Source organism: Drosophila innubila, assembly GCF_004354385.1.
Source record: "Drosophila innubila isolate TH190305 chromosome 2R unlocalized genomic scaffold, UK_Dinn_1.0 1_C_2R, whole genome shotgun sequence".
Taxonomy (NCBI): domain Eukaryota; kingdom Metazoa; phylum Arthropoda; class Insecta; order Diptera; family Drosophilidae; genus Drosophila; species Drosophila innubila.
In genome coordinates this window covers 24,720,058-24,732,654 of record NW_022995374.1, presented here as the reverse complement: position 1 = coordinate 24,732,654, position 12,597 = coordinate 24,720,058, and the positions used below count along the sequence as shown (strand labels likewise).

Sequence of the window (12,597 nt, the reverse complement as noted above, 5' to 3'; positions counted from 1 at the left end):
TGATAAAGTAAATGGCTCGAGCAAATATACAAATATAAATATATAAATACAATACATTTAGATTAGCACCGACTGCGATTTATGTTGCCCCTTCCACACCTCCATCGTCACTTTCTCTATCGCTCTATCTCTCTCCTTAAACGATAGCGGTAGTTACGCATTGAGATGAAACGCATTTAAGTTGGCTTTGTTTTACTTTATCAATAATAAATTATATAACATGTACTGAAAACGCATGCCCTAGGTTAAACTTTTGTTATCCTTCAGCATTTTATACATAACAACATAAAACGGGAGGCGGGTAAAAGGGGGGGTTAAGTTAATAAAATAATTAAGTGGCAGCCTACGAGTATTGACTGTACAGAGCGAATAGAGATTATAAAAACGTCTTCTTCAATGATGCTTGATGCTATTTGAAAGCCTTTTCGATGGGCGCCAGCACCACGAGCAATATCAGCACCACAACAAACAGCGCCAGGACAATGGTATAGACTCCGAGCAGACCCTTCCTCAGGCCACCATACTGTGCAAAAGAAATAGAAAAAAAGTTAGAACAGAAAAAGGTATAAACTCCATCTGGTGTCCATTTACCGGTGCATCCATTTTGCGTTCCATGCTCATGCCATTCCGCATGGCGTGCTGATGATGATGCGCCATGTCGCCCATTTGGAATGTGTTCACACGCTGGCTCTGGTGGCGATCCGATGCAATGGAGGACACCTGCCAATGATTCATACACAAAGAGATCTAGACATTAATGGACGTAGCCTCAAGCTCCATGGGGCGACACATGCGATGAGTGAATTAGTAGCAAATGGATGAGCATTTAATGACAATTCCTACATAAACTTTACAGGCAGGCAAATGCGACGGGGCTGACACTTTATACACTCGGAACATGACTGAGGGAATCCCCAAATCACCTATATTCCCGCACTCCCGCACAATCACACTTACGGAGAATATGAGATGAACCAGCACATGGAACACAACAAATCCAACCAGTATCCAGTCCATCCACTCGGGCAGCTCCGCCTTGGGCAATTTCACAGAAAAGAAGATGGCAACAACTGCAGAAAGCAACAGATTAGTAGTTATTAGCATATGCAAACAAACTGCTTGACTTACTGGCCAGGATGTGAGCCAGATTGCCGCCTAACCAATGGCCCCAGTTGAAGTACGGACGCATCTTGTCATTGGGTCCGGGACGGAAGAGTGCTCCGATTGGTTGGATGAAACAGAGGATGACTGTGATGAGGCCAATTATGGAATGGGCATGCCACACAGCACGCTTCAGTTCCACCCAGATTAGAATGTAGGCGGCGACAGTCAGCGACCAGGTGGTGACCATAAGCATGCGATGCCAGGCGAACCATTGATCCTTGCCGCAGGTTTGGCTGCCCACCCATGTCTGCTTAAAGTAGCGCGCAAAGATGATGCCCAGCGATGTGGTGCCGATCCAGGCGGCAATCATGAAGGCGCCATGCAAACGCACCAATAACATGCTGGAACCGCCCAGTTCCTGAACCACAGCCAGATTAATTGGACTCGACGAGGGCAAAAAGCCAATGTTGTGGAAGCCAACGCTGTTCTCCTTCAGGCCGGTGCCCGAGGCGACCAGCATGTGGTAGGCACCGTTCTTCAAATCGAAGCTGCGTCCCTGCACCACCGTGAGTGGATCACGTTGCACCTTACAGTAGATGACGCCGTCCACGAACGAGGCATTCAAAAGACGCGCCGAATTCTGTGACTGCAAAGGATAATCTTCGATAGAAATTGAAGCAAATGAAACAACAGGATAAACTTACCACGCTGCCTCTGATGGCGGCATAGGGATTATTGGACGTATAAGAGGAGTACAGGTTAACGCGCCCGTTTTCGGGCACACACTCGGTGGTCAGGTCGTCACCCATTCTGGCATCATCCGACAAGCCAACTGCCACATAGGCAGCGTTGGTTCCTATAAGGAAGTCAAGAAAGAGCATTAATTACCACATTTCTGAACCCAACCTAAGAGAACCGGATTATAAACAGAAACCTTTAAGTTATCTACCACTCGAACCGAAACCAGACCACTTTTTTCAAGTAATAATGTTTGCTTCAATAAATACGTCAATTATATTATTAAATTTATGTATAAACATATTTACAATTTCATTTCAGACTATTTCTAGCACAACAGGCAAAAAATATAATGTATTTATAATCACAAAAACAATAAAAAAAAGAAGCAAGTAATTTCGAAATATAAATTATTAAACCAGAATTAAAAATAATGATGTTAAGTAATATAATTGGGAAGACAAATTTTCACAAAGACCAAAATAAAATTTTTTTTGTAATAAATCGCACATTGGCAGTTTTTACTATCACTGTTCAATATGTTGGTCAATGTTTAAGAAAAAGAAACCAGAAAAGAACAAATCATTTTGACGTACCATTTATTCAAAATGATCTACAATCAAGGAGAGTCTAACTTATTAATATTGTGTAGATTTTCCTTAATTTACCCGTTACTTAAGAAATAATTTAAAGAATATATTATACTCGTTGAAATGTATGTAACAGGGAAAAGGAGTGCACTCCGATCAGCAAAGGCGTCTGAGTCGATATAGCCATGTCCGTCTGTTCTTCTGTATTTACAAATAGTTCTCAGAGACTATAAGAGATAGAGGAACCACATTTTTCACACTTACTTCTATGGGTGTGGAGCATATTAAGTTTTTTAGCTTTGCGTCTTTTTTTTTTGTAATTATATATTTTTATTATCTATCGTCATACTTAATAACAGGGAGGTATTGCAAATAGAACGGCAGAAATGGCTGTTTAAAGTTGTTAAAAAAATGTGAGCGCTTTAAAGAATGTATCGGGTATACTATAGTTTGTTTTTGTTGCTCTTACTGAAATATTCAGAACTCGATTTAGGTATTAGGATTAGATCTTTTAAATCTTATCAATTTTGTTACCCGTTACTTAAAAAATAAGTAAAAGTGTATATTGTGTTCTTTGGAGTGTATGTAACAGGGAGAAGGAGGCATCTCCCACCCCATAAAGTACATATATTTTTGATCAGCATCAACAGCCGAGTTGATAAAGCGTGTGAGCGCCTAGATCTCAGAGACAATAAGAAATAGAGATACCAAATTTGGCACACAGATTTCTATAGACCCCACGCAGGTCAAGTTTGTTTTAAATTTTTGACACGCCCCCAAATCGCGAAAAACCACCACACCCACAGTTTTTAAGATAATACAGCTTTTTTTTTAATTAACGTTATCTATTAATATGATCTATAATATCACCTAACCGCACCAAGATCGGTTCAAGTAAAACGGGAGTAATAGCTAACCAAAGTTATTAATAAAGTTATTATTTCAATACAACCACCTAAAAGTATGCAGTAGTTTTTATTAGGTAGTAAATTCTTTAAAGTACTTTTATATATATTGAAGTAAGTAACGGGTATCCTATAGTCGGGATCTCGACTATAGCCTTTCCCACTTGTTTTTCTTTTTTTATATAATTAAGTTGGTAAGCTTAAAAAATTAGGAGAAATGTAGAAAAAACTTAGATAATAATCGGTCCGCGAATCAAAATTTTTTAACAAATTTATAGGCTTGTGAACTTTGCTCTAATTAAGCTCCTGTGAGACTTACCCTTGCCGGAACGCATCTCGAACTCGTAGACTTCTCCACGAACGGTTATGGCGGAAATAATAGTACAGGATTGAGTGGCAACACAACCATTGGGAAAACCAAAGCAGTTCTTGATCTGGCCGCAGCCATCATAGAAGGTGTCCTCGATCACAGGACTTACACTGGGTGCCACATAGCTGGGTGGCACATAGGGAGAACGAGTGCTGGCAATGTTAAAGTTGGTGGGCGGATTGACTGTGGGCAGTGGTGCGGGTCCCGAGATATCACGTCTAACCACCTGCACGGGACTGGAGGGTATGCCCACCCAGAAGTCAGTATATGTCTGGGCAACAGTTGCGCTACAAGTGTATGGAGATAAAGATGGAACTCTTAGTAAAATAAAATAATTTAAGTTTTGACTTCTTTTTTTCCCTACTACTGGTCAATTTCTTTTCAATGTTTAAATAAAAGTAAACTATTTTGTCGTATTATTTAAAGTATTTACAATCATATACAATTAATAAAATCTAGAAGAAAAAAATTAAGTATTCCCAGAATTCATTTAGATTTAATTCAAAAGGAAAATTTAATCGGAGTAACAAAATCAAAGCTACTTTTTCCCAACACTAGCGGTATTTTTCTTTCTTTTACTTGCATCTCTATTTTGTTTTCCTTAAATTGGATTCTTAGATTATATATTGTGAAAAGATTTAAAAGAAATGGGTGTACTTACTTGAACACGACCTGACCAAGGAAGTCCACAGGGGGCTGCCAGTCGAGGCTGACCTGCTGCTTGGGACCGGCATTGCTGTGGGTGGCCGAATTGTTGACGGAGTTCTCGCAGTTCATCAGCTTGATGGTGCCGTCACGTGATGGACTAAACTGCCCCACAATCTGATAGGGAGGATTGCGGTTGCGTGCTTGGATCATGAAGCCACCAAAGCTCAACTCCGGTCTTAAGCCGCTGATATCCACGCGTAACGTCTGTCCCTGGCCGACCACAGACGTGGACGTCTCAATGCCAAAGGGGGGGACACTGTTTTGGGGCAACTCACGGCCGCCGGAATGGAACGGCAGCATTGTGTCGCACACCGTTTCCGGTGCACCTTGAGGCAAGCTCTGGACTGTGGCAGCAATCAGCAGTGCGGCCAGCGCAACGAGCACCACCATCGTCGGCAATGACATTTTTAAGCACCTGTCGGGAGACAATCATTAGTTCACTTATCTAAGGGCGTAGTCAGTATTGCGAGAAGAGGGGTCTATATTGTTTATAATCGCGTTTTTTAAGATATGGCAATAAGTTTACTTGTATGGATACGATGTTAGACTCCACGTATTAATGATAACTAGGTAGAATATTATTATAATCATAGTTATTAGACGTTGTTTATTTTTCGCAATCTCTTATAAGATAATGAGAAGAGCGTTCTGTACCAACACAACACACATAATCCTTCATTTTATTTTATTTTGACAAATTTATTTAATGTGGTCGTGTAAATTATTATAATTATAATTATATTATAAATATATTATAATCCGAGTTCGATTTAATAAAATAAAATAATTGTAATAATATAATAATAATATATAATAATAATATTCATATTCATATTCATATTCATATTCATATTCATATTCATATTCATATTCATATTCATATTCATATTCATATTCATATTCATATTCATATTCATATTCATATTCATATTCATATTCATATTCATATTCATATTCATATTCATGTTCATGATTCATGATTCATATTCATGTTCATGTTCACATGTTCATACATTCATATTCATGTTCATATTCATATTCATGTTCATATTCATATTCATGTTCATATTCATATTCATATTCATATTCATGTTCGTATTCATATTCATGTTCATGTTCATATTCTTGATATGTTCATATTCATGATTCATATTCATATTCATGTTCATGTTCATATTCATATTCATGTTCATATTCATATTCATTCATGTTCATCATTCATATTCATATTCATATTCATGTTCATGTTCATATTCATATTCATGATTCATATTCATATTCATGTTCATGTTCATGTTCATGATTCATATTCATGTTCATATTCATATTCATATTCATATTCATATTCATATTCATATTCATATTCATATTCATATTCATATTCATATTCATATTCATATTCATATTCATATTCATATTCATATTCATATTCATATTCATATTCATATTCATATTCATATTCATATTCATATTCATATTCATATTCATATTCATATTCATATTCATATTCATATTCATATTCATATTCATATTCATATTCATATTCATATTCATATTCATATTCATATTCATATTCATATTCATATTCATATTCATATTCATATTAAGATTATGGTTTTAACATTATTTCTTTAATTTTTTATTGTAAGTCCAAGTTAAATAGATTAGGTTTCTATTAAATTGATGTTTTTTTGAAAGGGGTAAATAATTTTAACAGTTTCGTTAATGATCTTGTTGTACCCAAAAAGTTAGCTATTTAAACTATAATAATTATTCTTTAAAATAGATTTTATTTATCATTGAATTGAAACTTTGACATTCGACAAAGAACGTTGTATTTGAATCAATTTTAATTTCATTCAGGGCTAAATTTTATCCGTCGATAAATAGTACCAAAATTCAAGTTAATTCTGAATACCTTTTAAGAAATAAAATGTCGAAGGTTTGCCAATTATAAATTTCACATCGTCGCAACTTGTTTTGGCTAATTAATGTGATTTAAACGCAACTTTTGGCTCATTTTGAAAGCTTCGCAATTTCTAACTATTTTTCTATTGAGGTATGAGTATATGGAAAAGGGGAAATGGCCTCCCTTTGGTCCCCCCTCAACTACGCCTTTGAACACAATCAACTCTTTAGGGGGCATCAAGCGTGTCCCCGCCCAGCTCCCAACTGATGTCTGACGTCTGATATTTGATGTTTGATGTCTTATGTCATCCCAAGACTGTTTAATTACCATGCAAAAATATAATTGCAATCGTCGAAGCATGCGTGTGCTTGCTTATCGCACTTGTACCATGGTAACATCATGTCCAGATACAGGTCTAGTCTTCATATCATGAATTGCTATCGTTTCGGATGTCAACGCACTGATAAGAATTCCCAATGCAGATCGATGTGCTCGATGCTCTGATTCATATTCAGCGAAATATATTACGAGTACATATCAGTTATGAGTATTTAAAATAGTTATTAAGTATTACATTTTACATCGTTTAGCTGTTAACTTTTTTTTTATCATTTGTTTGCCTTTGTTATGCTTCGGTGCGTATACGTAATATTCCAGCGAGTGGCAGCGATAAGCGACCAAGTAATTAGCTTACACCGCATTAAATTAACCAATTAATTATGGAGACAATTAAAATTATTATTATTATCATCGCAAAACGTGTTCATCATATTTAAGTTACGTCATTTCCTTCATCAGCTCCTTGGGCACATGACTCAGAACTTGATATTTCCCCAAAGAATGACTAATTAAACGGTTATAATTAAGCATAGACACAAATTTCCTAGTGAATCAGCATAAATACAATTTAAATATGCAAGCGCAGCCAACTTGACAGGCAAAAGGACTGCCGACCTTTTTTTATGAATAATTTATATATTTAATTGAATATCGTTCGTCACCAAATTGGATAAACATTTTTGGACATGGAAGGACTTTCGTCACTAGACTTTTAACTCGTAAAAAGTAACAGGCACTTTATCTTAAATTATATTAGAATTAGAATAGATTAGAAATTAACTAAAAGTAAAATAAAAACTTTGCGCCCTTGCCGATTGTAAAAATTTTGTTTATGTTAAAATCAGTATAATAAACAGAAACGAATAACGGATTCAGTAAGGTTTCGGTTATGTTTGTGTTTTGGTTTTAGGATACCAGTTATATCTGTGTATATCGATTTCGAAATACCGGTTCGATTTCGGTTCACAAATAGAAAAATTGGTTGAAAAATAGTTTAAAAATAAAAACGCTATTAGTTAAATAACCATAAGCTTATTGATATTAAAAATGATATACCCGTATAATAATAAGAGCAATATTTAAATTTATAATCCAAATTAGTTAAAAAACGATGATTAAACCTTGATTCTTGATTGACCGTAACAATCCATACATGAATGGTATCGGTTTTCGGTTAGGGTTTCAGTTATGATTCCCTATTTTTATCGGCTAATACCATTTAAAGTTTAAGGCTGTGAGCCCTGTCGATTGCAAGTAAAATACTATTACTAACTGATAGATATATACCATTATTAAAAAATATACACATTTAGCAAATTCGTTCAGGCAAATTTTTATTTTGCAAATTTAAGAATTCATAAAATTGTGCATATAAACTTGGTAAAATACCCTACGAAAATAGAGAAATAGCGTAAAATGGCAACATGACGTGAATGAGTCGAGTTTTACCCTCAGTGAATGGTGTTGTCTGTATTCAGTTCATAGCGCCATGATCACCGCAGATCACCGAGTACCGAGCACCGATCACAGAGCATGAGCTAAGCATGAGCTAAGCATGCTAATTAAGCACCTACTCATCGACATGATGACGTTGTCGTGGTTGTCGTCGTCATCATCATGGACTGGACGTGTGGAGTTGAGGGAAATAACGTTTTGTATAAAGATCTAAAGAATGCGAACTGAACTTGAAATTAAAAATCTTGAATGCGCCTAACCTTGAAGTGTGTATTGTAGTGAGTCGTGTGTTGTGTGTGCCTTGATTTAATGCCTATACGAATAAATGAGTAAACAGGCTATAACAACTTTTCTTTGAAAGTTATTTTGTTTTCGAAATGTTAATTGAATTGCGCGAATTAAAGCGCAAATCCGACAGACTCATTGTATAACGCCTTTTTGGTGGTTTTAGCCCAAAATCAAGCCATACCGAATCAAAGTGAACTCAACCTCACAGTTGGTTTTCACATTAAACTTGATGGAAACCTTGAAAGTAAAGGCATTTATGTCTTAGCCTGATTCATCTAATAAATAACATATAATCGTTGTCGGTATCATAAATAAATTACATTCCCTAAACACATTCACTTTTTGAACTTGGAATGGAATTCAATTTGAGAATTTAAGTTTTAGTTTAGGTCATAAAGTGAAAACTTCAATTTCACCCATTAAAATAAAAATATTGGATATACAATTTTTGGCCCATGTACTTACTTACGTGTACCTAGACATGTGTGTATGTGACACTGGGCATTGGCCCCAAAGAGTCCATGACGGAATTCAGCTTTTGTTTTCGAACGTGAGACAAAACTGATTAACCGTTTGCAACTTGCAAGCCAAAAAAAAAAATTATAATAATAAGAAAAACAATACAATACAATGGAACATTATGTGGGCTTATACACTCGACTCTAATCGCATAGGGGCTACATAACGTCTATAGCTTATGCCAAACGACAGGCCCATGCCCTTGTTAAAGCCAGTTTGACGTTGCCAATCACAATTTTCAACTTGTCTACCGAGCTGAGTACATACTCATGAGATATATATGTATATATATATAAATATATACATATTACTTGTATGTGTACAATCGTTTAACTGAGCGTTACGTTGAGTTGACAGTTGAGCTCTAATTGGTTTTAAAAACATTTGCAAAACGCATTTCAGTTATGTTGACCTTTGTCAAGAGGTTCGTAAACCTTCTGATTTTTAAAATCCCTCTCTCTCTCTCTCTCTCTCTCTCTCTGAGGCACTTGCTTATATTTTTCGAGTACAACATAAATCTAAGGAAAGTCATCTTGAAGTACATAAAAAACATATTTTATCAATCTCTTAATTGCAAAACGATAAGATTGCAATTTTCAAACTACTACCTTCACAGTGCCATCAAGAAAAAGAAGAAGAAGAATAAAAAGCAACCCTATTTTAACCCAACTTTATTATTTTAAATCAATTTTGTTGTTAAAAGCACAGAGCTATCGGGTGTTTGACCCACCGAGTGAGTGAAGTGGTGGAGTGGGTAATATGGTGACTGTCAAGCTACTGGACTTCTAGGCAAATGTTGGTCATTGACGCAATCTTCGCTTGGACATCGCGTGCCACAACTAACAATTGGGTTAGCCGTTATTAGACCTTTTCTAGGTATACAAAAACTAAGAGGTCGATAGTTCTGAGTATAGAACAAGTATGAACACTGCAGTCGAGTCTCCGACTATAAGATACCCTTTACACAATTTAAATATGTAAAAATTGGATACTTGAAGCTTAATCTTAAATGGTATGAAAATAATTGCAATAAATTTAAAAAACAAGTATTTATTGCATATCTTAAGGCAATAACCATTAGATTAGTCTATTAAATGAATAAATAAATTTTAATAAGAGAAATGATTCCTTTCCCCTGTTACTTACATTGCGATGAATATGATATACCCGATTAACCGGAATAAAGTGAACTATATGGTAGATTAATCAATTTAAGCCACTAATTTATGTTCCGGGTATTGATAATACATAGTTATGTCTGGGAACCGATAAAACATATCTTAAGTGACTATGCGTTAATTGTAATCATTTTATTGTTCTAGAAAATCCAAAAACAAAATTTACCAATTATATGGCGGCGTGGGTAAGCAATAAAAAAAAAATCTAATTTTAGCTTAGACCATTATTATTCAATGTCTAGAAACTATAGTCAATAGATTATATATTATATATATGTACATTTATGCAACAATAATAAAGCTAAAAGGGTCATAGATCACTCATCGTTGTGAATCTCTATCGCTTTTCGTAACTTGTTGTTGTAGATATCAGAACTATTATTAAAATTGCTTTAACAATCATCCCTTATATAAATTAATGATTGTGCATACCCTATAAAAATCGGTAATATACAGAAAAGGGTATGATAACCATGTCGAAATGGCAGAAATATTTATCTGTGACTGTAAGGTCGTCAATTTAGTGAAAATACATTTTATTGAAGAGATATTTTTTAATTTGACATAAATTTTTACATCAAATTATCAAATAGATATAAAAGATATACAGTGGTCGGCATATTTATTTTGACAAAATGAAGTGAAATCTACTCAAAATTTGAACTAACTTCTTGAAGATTTTGGCATCAATGAAAAGGTCATTTAAATCCTATTTGAATGATACAAAATTTTCCTTAACCCATTAAGTACCCATTGAAAATTTTGAATTTATGTCGACGTAGAATTGAGTTAAATTTTGAAACTTTTTTTCTCGGGCTTAAACAAAAAATGTTTTGATGTTTTTCTAATAGTAACAGGACAACTGCAATAGTACACAGGGTAACTTCCAGTCGAGCACATCCAACTATTTCTAATACGTAAATATGTATGGATGTTCTTATGTATGTCAGCACGTGAGTATTAACTTCAAACTACAACAATATTTGCAAGCATTGGATTCCATTGGAAATGGCAGTTAGGTGATATCACAGGTTAATTGGAAGTATTGAAGTTGAAGTTTTGGAAACGCTTAAGTGTTTCTTAAAACATTCGGAGAGCAATGGCATTAACATGTTTTATGTGTCAACTGTGATTTGTCATACACGCACACACACACACACACACACACATAGACGCGTGCACAAGTTGTAAGTGTTGTAAATAGAAAGCGACTTTGATTTATCAGCAATTTAGGAATTGTGTGAAACAACTATGCAACAACAAAAGCAAAACAACAGCGACAAGTGGAGTGGAGTGTGTTTTTCGATGTATGTGTCTGTGTTTGTGTGAGTGCTGGAAGAGTGTGCCAATTGGTAACGGCAAGCGTCACGTTTGCGTCCACTCCCCACTTTGTACTTGAGATAAACACGTTTGCCTCTCTTCTTCTTACACGCCCTCACACAGTTGCCACTTTATTGCTTTGTGCCTTATGCATTGCACTTTGCTTTTATTATTACGCCTTGTTTACATCATCGTCAGCTGCAGCGCAGCAGCAGCAAAACCAAAAACAACAATTAACCACAACATCATCTGCGTTTTTGCATTGCGCATGCGCGGGGCTTGACTTTGCATTTGAGTCAGGTTTATATTTTTCGTCGCGTACATATGAAAAAGCTGTTTTTTTAAATTATTATTTGCCATTGTATTAGAATGCACTGCGTTTCAGAAATTGCCATTGAAATTTAGCCAAGTAAATTCGTTGTGTGCTAGAGCAGCCGGCGCGAGAGTGAGAGAGAGAGATAGGAGCACACTGATACACTGATAGACACATACCAGCACACAGCATCATTGTCTGGCATAACTGGAAACCGGTTTCCAGTACACCTTTACCGTAGCCAAAGCTACCACAATAATACGAATATGCGACATAATTGTAAAAACATAAAAACAACACAGGCTTATTGTTGCCATCGCATATGAATATTTATTGTTGTTATTGTCTCATTTTGCGCGAGTCTCTCACAGTCAGTCTACGTTAACTGCGACTTTGGAATCTGTGTATTTTTCTTTTTTCGTTTGTAATGAACTGAGCCGCAAGTTTGTCTTCTAAACTTGAAACAAGTTATTCGTTTATAGCACAAATTCCGCAAACTTTGTTATGGGTGCGGCTTGTAGTTTTTAAGTGTAATTTCACTTTCAAATGCATTTAAGCTTCATATTTGCATTTTGCATGTTCAGGCGCACTAACTATTATTGACCAGTACTTATTTTTGGTAAGTAGAACACGCGAAATCTATCTCATTAGCAGGCAGCATTTTTGTTGCAAATGCAGAACATTAAACTTGTTTGTCAAAAAATCACACACTAACCTAGAATTGTTGTTGAAATGCTTCACAAATTAAACCGTATATGGCTTTGGTATTTTACTCCGTTTCAATCGCGCACAAGACTGCGCGCCTTGAATTCAAATCTGCAACTGACACTCCAATGTTCCAATTGGGCAAGCGCATGCTGC

General features: G+C 35.6%; 1 protein-coding gene across 2 annotated transcripts; it reads right to left on the bottom strand.

Annotated features, from left to right (window-relative positions):
- Positions 1-181: 181 nt before the first annotated feature.
- On the bottom strand, positions 182-12,557 carry LOC117783060 (putative ferric-chelate reductase 1 homolog). 2 transcript variants are annotated; one of them, XM_034620236.1, is made up of 8 exons: positions 12,452-12,557; positions 4,369-4,830; positions 3,657-3,994; positions 1,809-1,960; positions 1,129-1,750; positions 958-1,070; positions 592-747; positions 182-523 (listed from the first exon to the last, which is right to left on the bottom strand). In XM_034620236.1, exons 2-8 carry the CDS (start codon positions 4,818-4,820, stop codon positions 410-412), a joined length of 1,947 nt encoding a protein of 648 aa, XP_034476127.1. In that variant the 5' UTR covers positions 4,821-4,830; positions 12,452-12,557; the 3' UTR covers positions 182-409. The 2 variants fall into 2 exon arrangements, with proteins under 2 accessions (XP_034476127.1, XP_034476128.1); XM_034620237.1 differs by having other exon boundaries at positions 592-720.
- Between the last annotated feature and the right edge of the window lie 40 nt (positions 12,558-12,597).